General features: G+C 40.1%; 1 protein-coding gene across 1 annotated transcript; it reads left to right on the forward strand.

Annotated features, from left to right (window-relative positions):
- Positions 1-894: 894 nt before the first annotated feature.
- On the forward strand, positions 895-6,475 carry LOC116331275 (complement C1q tumor necrosis factor-related protein 7). The gene is made up of 3 exons (XM_031753898.2): positions 895-1,101; positions 2,793-3,026; positions 5,640-6,475. Exons 1-3 carry the CDS (start codon positions 1,080-1,082, stop codon positions 6,266-6,268), a joined length of 885 nt encoding a protein of 294 aa, XP_031609758.2. The 5' UTR covers positions 895-1,079; the 3' UTR covers positions 6,269-6,475.
- The last annotated feature ends 1,388 nt before the right edge of the window (positions 6,476-7,863 follow it).

Below are 7,863 nucleotides of genomic sequence, written 5' to 3' on the forward strand. Positions count from 1 at the left end.
GCGCATGTGCACATGTCATCACAGGTCATCTGCCTCAAAGGTGTAAATAGAGGTGCCAGGACACATGGGGACGTGATATTCCATATTATACATGTTGTACCGAGTGAATCGACTGAAAGGGAACATAGTTAGATAAGTGCTTCTAAATATTTCACAAAACACCATCACAGAACTATTGAAACCCTGCAGTCCTACCAGAGCACTGAGGTCTACAAACCAGCTGCTCTTGGACAATCTTAGATCCAGGCTTAAAAGCAGAAGCAACAGAGGCTTTTCAGTAGCAGCTCCTAATCTTTGGAACAATTTACCTTTATACATAAGAGCTGCCCAGACTCTCAACCATTTCAAAAGACTTTTTAAAACTTACGTAATAATAGTAATGAGGGCAAAAGATTTTCTTAGAAACATTTGAAAGATTTCTTATTGAGTAAGTTCTTGATTTTCTGGCTTGATAGTCTTATTTTTGCATTTTATTTGTGATCTTATATTGTTATTTGTATGATGTATGTATTTAGCGGGATTACCATCTGTAAAGCAAATTCCCCTCAACACGGCAACATGACAAAGAAATAATCCCAGAGGTCCGTCAACACGCTCACATGTCGTGCTTGGCGCCATCTAGGGGTAAATGTCAGAAATACAATTAAAACTGAGGTCAACTAGACACAAACGAGTTCTGTCATTTATTAATCTAGAAGATTCAAGTTTCTGACTTTTACACTGGGAGTCTCACTCTAAAAGAGTCTTCATCAATGACATAATGGAGTTTATTCTGTATGCACATACTGGGCTTGCCTGGCTAATGGCTGTTTGCCTTAGGAAATTTATGAGGCAGAAAGAAGGGAGTGGATAAAGGGGAAAGAGGGAGGGATGGAGGGAGAGTTGCACTGAAAGGAGTCCTGGCTGCTGCTTGTGCTGCTGTACTGCACGACGCTGTCAGCAAAGAAGCAGCTGATCTCTGCACATAGATGTCTGACAGTAACATGTTCAACGGGGACTCCAATCTTGTGAAAGATGAGAATCTGAGCAGATAGGAGGACGGAGACACTCAAGAGTGAGACGTTTGACCTGGTTTGGGGATGAACAGCTGCCAAGTGTTGGGTAAGAACATGGATTAAATGTCTCTGTGTACTGGTTTATTATCACAAGACGTTGTTCATTGAGAATGTTTATAAAAGTGATGAATACCACAGAAACTTTCTGCTCAAAACTGAGTACTTGTACGCGCATGTGTTTTCTAAGCTTGTATAGTCAGATTGCATTGCAATGCAATAATGAAATGAAAAGAAGTTACATGTCTAAAATGTCTGGTCTTTCTTTCACATGCATCTATTTCTGACATCAGAAACACTTTAGTAGCCGTTGGTCAAAGTGGATGAAAACCTTTATTTTCAGTAAAGGATTTTTTTTTGCTGCAAAGTCTGCCTCACTCTACATGTTTACAAGAAGATCAAATGAATGAAAAGAGCTTTTTTAGATCTTCATAGTAAATAAACATCTCTTAGTGAGCGCTGTGCAGCAGGAGCTTTTAAATAACGCATATTACTGCTGCGGCTTAGAAGGACTGCGTTTATCTGTGTTTGGATGTGTTTGCATGCACAACACAGCTGTGTGTGTAAACAGTTGACCACTTCTTTAAAGACAGCGTTTTTACTAATGCTGACATCATTGCTGCAGACTTGAGATGGCGGGCGGGGTTTCTCTCTCCCAGGACCTCACATTGGCTCTGTGGCCAGTTCATTACCCTCAAAATCAAAAACATACTACTCATACAAGAAGGAGGAGAGCAGCCTGCGTGTATGTGTGGTGTCTCCTTCCTGTTTAGCTCATCATGTAGTATGCACCTAATTTGTCTAATGTGCTTGCATGGTGCACTGACGGACAAACCAAATGTGTAAAGGCAAAGAAAAACATGCCGTAATAATTTTTTTTAAATGGCAGACAAGGGGATTATCCTTCTTTGTAGACCTGACACATATGTTCCAACGCCCCCGCTGACCAGAGACAAGCAGCAGATGCAAAACTCACATTCTCACGCCCACATGGGCAAATCTGTGTGTGTGTATTAATCAAATCTGCGAATCCAAAAGACTTTCACACAGCGGAAGACATTTTCGGTATGTTTCCATATGATTTCTTTGCTGTGGAATGTTTGATGTTGAACATCAGGATGGAGAGAACACACTGTCGCTCTGGATCACCATTAAGTGTTTTTGCTTTTAATGCCTGCTTTAGGTTCTGTTACAAAAATAGAGGTGTGATCATGTCTCCTTCTCTCTTACATGAACGTATAACCCCATTGCTTCATGATAGAGTTCCCCTGACAGAAATTGTTCTGGGAGTTATGTCATAGCTCGGGAATGTTTTGGCACAAAAAGAGACAAGACTTGGAGCAGACACAAAGATTTCGCTTGAGGTCTATCACATGCAAATCTGCGGTTGGATGAGAACATCGGCGTGTGAAAAGGAATCAGAAGCAATTGCTTCTCATTACAAAAATCACATCTGGGCTCATGCTGCATTTGATCACAAGTTTGATTCACTGATATGCTCTTTCTCTGTCTGACGCCCTGACAAGAACGTTTTGAGTGTTTAATGGCACTGAGAAATATAATAGGACCTCTAAGTGTCTGGCACTAGGACTCACTGATTCATTCTTATTGTTCGTTATCTGCCTCCTTTGCCCAAACATCTACAAACGCAAAACTAACTTGAGGGTTGCTCGTAACTTTGTGAGTTAACGTAGAGACATAAAAATATATATTAATGTTCTCTTTTTACTGTATATATAGGTTTGAAGATGTGGGCCTTGATGGGATTCGTCTGTCTGTGGCACTGTGTCTCGGGAGAGTTGTTCGACACCAAGCTCAAAGCCCCACGACTGATCTGCAGTGTTCCTGGGTCACCCGGACTGCCTGGCAAACCAGGTCCCAGCGGGCCCCCGGGAGCAGATGGGAATGTGGGTATCCCAGGAAGAGATGGAAGAGATGGCAGGAAGGGTGAAAAAGGAGAAAAGGGTGACACAGGTATAATATGAAACAGATACAGCATTAGTTTATGTCTGCTGACAAAGAAATACTGCCAGTGTGTGCGTGAAGTGAAAAGCTGGCGCATAGAGAAGATAAAATGATGTGTGTGAAAGTTATTAAATGATCTGTCCTACAGGACTGGAGGCTTAACAATAAAGGGAAAGTCAATGTAAACACACATCAGCTCTCCAACTCCCTCATGAGAATCTGATCATTACGCACAGCACTGTGTGTGAAATGCCAACATAAGCAACATTTATTGTAATAAAAAACAAGCAAAAGGTGCACCTTTGCCATAAAGTGTATCAAGTACAGTTAATGCCACAGGTTCTGAGGACCATTTTAAGGAGTCAGCTTATGATTGAGGGCTGCACAAGAAAAATGCACATTTCCAATACATTTAATTAGTGCTTGTAATGTGTCTGTCCTTAGGATGGTGGTTTATGTCGCTCAGGCTCATTTTCGAATTAGCTTTATAGTTTTTAAACTATCTTGAGATGGCAAATCCTGGGTGTAAACAGTTTGCTCATTTTAAAGCAGATGCTGCATGTGTTGCAAAGTTGAGAATGACTACCCATCCTTAAAAGCCAAATGTAAATCTGTGCTAGATGAAGAGGATAGAAGTAGCTTTGAGTGGATGAGAAAGACAGATTTGTAAAAGGATTTTCTTTAGTGAAGAGTTCTGGTGTTTGTTCTCCTTACTGTGCTGTTTCAGACATCATTCTTTTAGTTTTGCCTCCATTACAGTGGATTTTAAATCAAACAGTCACTACATGATCGAAGACACAAAACTACTAAAACCCTGCAATCCTGCAATCTTTAAACACATTTCTCATTGTCAGAGGCTCAAAAGTAATTGCACAAACTAACATAATTTTAAAAATTCAAATGTAAGGATTGTTTTTAATACTTATAAAGTCATACCTAAAGTCTAGAACTTCCTCACACACATCAGATGCGCTGTAGGCTGTTACTGCACGAGAATCTGAATCAGAGAATCAGAGAGTTTAACTCTGTACACTTCAGAATTCATCCTGCTACTTCTATCAGCAGTAACGTCATCAGTGACCTGGGCTTCCTGTTGTTCAGTGTGACAAGTCCTTTGTACCTTGTTGTAAACCCTCTCCTGATTTATGAAAGCATCACCTGATGGTAGAAACTGACAATGACACCTCCTCAAAATTCGTGAAGCTGTCTGTCTTAACCAGGGAAATAATTTTGTCATCATGGACTTTACTTGTCTTCTGTGATCCTCCAAGCCTTCTAGTGACTTGGACAGTGTATTCATTATTTTTTTTAACAATGCACCACATTGTTGATTTGGTCATCTCTCAAGTTTTTCCTGTCTCTATGATAGGTTTTAGATGGGTTTTTCCTTCACTTGCACTAACATTTCTTTTTGGGCCTCTATTTAAAATTACAGCAAAAAAAAAAAGCTGTAAGGTACAAATGCAACACTTTGAATCATCTTCAGATATCATCTCTCCTTCATTTATCATGAACAAGTTTTCACTTCAACCACATATTGATAGTTTGACTGTGATGAAATACAGAGGCATAACTGCTGCACTAACCATATTACCCTGGGCATTCTTTGTTATTATTCCTGCCAAGAAGGTTATATGATTGGATCAGTTATTTTTTTTTCTTTCCCTCTGTTTGGATTACAAAAGCATTATGGATGGATTTGCACAAAACTTTTACCAGTGATGTGGTTTGGCTTCACCACTCGTAACTGATTAATATGTAGATCTGCAGCCAGGAATCTGGAGCAAAGGATTCTTTACTGGTACTAGATCTAAATTCATCCACAAACACATAACAGTTTGAAAAAGTGTGTAACAAACTAATCTTGATGAATCCTGGTTCATGCATGGTGTTAAGTAAATTCCTTGGTAGCAGTATGCAGCCTCGGTAGTCATATGCAATCTCCAGCTGCTTTTGTTAGAAAGCATCCTTGTGGGTTTAGGTGTGTGAATGTGTAGATGAACTGCAGTAAACTTTAGGTTTTACGTCACAGTAATACTACCAGATTTGCTTATACTCTATAAGCTGGGTATATCTGAACTTTCCCATGGTTGTCTACAGGCAGATTAGCTTAAAGTTCTATTTTTTACTTCTTCAGATTGTTCAGAAAGTAAAGTTTCAGCACAGGAAAATCTTCCATAATGTTATTACAAAATATTTGGAAGGGCTGTACCTGCTAGCCTCATCCAACAGAAATATTATCCTGATATCAGCCTGTGAAGTCTGAAATGCCATAAATCTGTCAAGGATAAATAAACGTCATTCACCTGTGTTTTCCATTATGCCTGGAAACAGGAATTCACTTTCAACTGAACATGGAGCCACTTATTAAGAAAAGCCCTGCAGAAAAAAACAAAGTGTGTGAATCACAGTGTTGCCTGTCTCCAGGGTATTTACTGCGACAGTGGTGCTGACTGAATGCACCGAAGGATTAATCAAGCCAGTTTGAATGTCGAGTGGCTTTATTCCAAGGTTGACTTAATCCCTGACAATGACTGGGGAGCTGTGTTTCTGGTTTAACAGTAGTAAAACTGAATCCTTCAATTAGAAACTGATGTTGCAAGCATTGTGTTTTGCTTTCAGGAGTGAAGGGCAGGGTAGGCCCGACAGGTAAACTTGGAGAACGAGGTGACCGCGGCCCTCCAGGCAAACGAGGCCCTACGGGAGAGAACGGAGATGGTGGCTTGCCTGGTCCTCCAGGACCCGACGGAGAGAAGGGGGACAAGGGCAAACGAGGACCGCGGGGCACTGCGGGAACCTGCAAATGTGGCAGCCTCCTGCCTAAATCTGCTTTCTCTGCGGGAATCACCAGCAGCTACCCTGCAGAGAAAACCCCCATTAAGTTCAACAAGATCCTTTTCAATGAAGGCGGACACTACAACCCACAGACGGGCAAGTTCATCTGTGCATACCCAGGCATTTATTATTTCTCCTATGACATTACACTGGCCAACAAACACCTGGCTATCGGTCTGGTGCAGAACGGTCAGTATCGCATCAAAACGTTTGATGCCAATACAGGAAACCATGACGTGGCATCTGGGTCCACCGTCATGTACCTGAATCCAGAAGACGAGGTGTGGATGGAAATCTTCTACCATGACCAAAACGGTTTATTTGCAGATGCTGGCTGGGCTGACAGCCTCTTCTCTGGCTTCCTTATCTATGCGGACAGCAACTACTTTGACACACTAGCAGAGGACTACGCATAGAGCCTGAAAAACTCAAGAGACAAAACCACAAGTTCCTAGTCACTGTCACACACACATATAAAGACTATATTTTTTATACCAATATTTGTATTGCTAGTTGTATTATTAGAATGGAGACTTATCTATTGTTTTAAAAGTATATTATTTGATAAAGTCTTTATATGTTTATGATTTAATTAGAATCAAATAAACATTGTTGAAAGGTAATGATGGTTTACATGTTTCCATTTCCAAAAAGAAGTAAAACTGAAACATGTGTGAGACAAAGTTATTGGACAATAGAAAGCTGAAAAGTGAAAACAGGCCAGCCATGTGTTTATTATTGGTGATATTTCCAAAAACAACAGCTGCAGAGGAGAACTTCCTCCTTTTCTTTATTTAGTGCAAGAAATATTAATAATATTATGAAACGTAGAGATCATTCTGATGTGGTGGAAATGATGGTGTGATCCTGGCTACCTCAGATAATAACAAAAACCAACTAAAACTATATCCTGGCCACAAAAAAAAAAAAAAACTGGACAAAAAAGAAGAAACAATCATGTGAACAGATTAATAAGATACTGAAATGAAAAAAAAAATCAAAGATAAAGTTGTGTACCAGAGTTTATATTGGTTTTTGTTTTGTTTCTTTTTTACTTAAGCTTGCTGAAAATATGAACAAAGCGTAAGATCAGAGAGATGGTCGTCAACTTCAGAAGAAAAAGGGCAGCAACTTGGGAGTGACAAATACCTGGGCGTCCATATCGACAGCAGGGCAAACTGAAAGACCAACACAGAGGCTCCATACAAGACAGGGATGAGCAGGCTTTATTTCCTAAACAAGTCGAGATCCTTTAGCGTGTGTAGCAAAATCTTAGAGCTTTTAGCCAATCGGTTGTGTCTGTGTCTGAAGTTTAGACAGCTTATGAGGAGGAGGAACTGTTGTGCAAATTTCCTGCTTAATAATACTTTTGCTTGAATTATACTAGGATAGTTTGGTTCACAATTCTAGTCCTTTTTATGTGTTATTGTGCCTGGTTCAGCCGCTTAGTTCATCATCTAAAAGAAACCCTCTATTTAAGAAAACTTTGTTCTGAATGGCTGTTCCTTGTAAACTGAGGAAGTCTAAACTTTTGGCTCACAGGAACTATTTGTACACTGACCTTATTATTTGAAACTTTGACCATGTTTAATAGGAACTGGCTTTGTAACAGTATATATTCTGTCATGTGAAGATGTTTTCACAGGACTCGTGTGAAAAGCATACTCTATGATTCAGTTTTTATCAGTCTCTCACGTTAGAGGAATTCTGCCCCACATTTCTTTACAATGTTGCTTCAGTTGATTGAGGTTTATTCATGCACAGCTCTCCTAAGGTCATGCAACAGCATTTCAGTGGGGTTGATGCCTGGACTTTGAGTGGGCCACTGGGCTAGCTTTAGCTCTTGATCAGATGGTATAACATTTGACTCTATAATACAGAAGAATTCATGGTCCACCTGATGACTACGGTGATCAGACAAGCCAAAGAGGTATGAGGTGTATGTTATGTTGAATTTTTTGCCAAACATAGTGCTGTGTATTATGACCAAACATCTCCACTTTGGGCTCAT

The sequence above is a fragment of the Oreochromis aureus genome, linkage group 23 (assembly GCF_013358895.1).
Source record: "Oreochromis aureus strain Israel breed Guangdong linkage group 23, ZZ_aureus, whole genome shotgun sequence".
In the NCBI taxonomy this organism is placed as follows: domain Eukaryota; kingdom Metazoa; phylum Chordata; class Actinopteri; order Cichliformes; family Cichlidae; genus Oreochromis; species Oreochromis aureus.

Coding starts and splice junctions, on each gene's coding strand:
- LOC116331275 (XM_031753898.2), top strand. CDS start 1,080: ATGAACAGCTGCCAAGTGTTGG. Junction 1,102..2,792: donor GAACAGCTGCCAAGTGTTGG/GTAAGAACATGG, acceptor CTGTATATATAG/GTTTGAAGATGTGGGCCTTG. Junction 3,027..5,639: donor AGGAGAAAAGGGTGACACAG/GTATAATATGAA, acceptor TTTTGCTTTCAG/GAGTGAAGGGCAGGGTAGGC.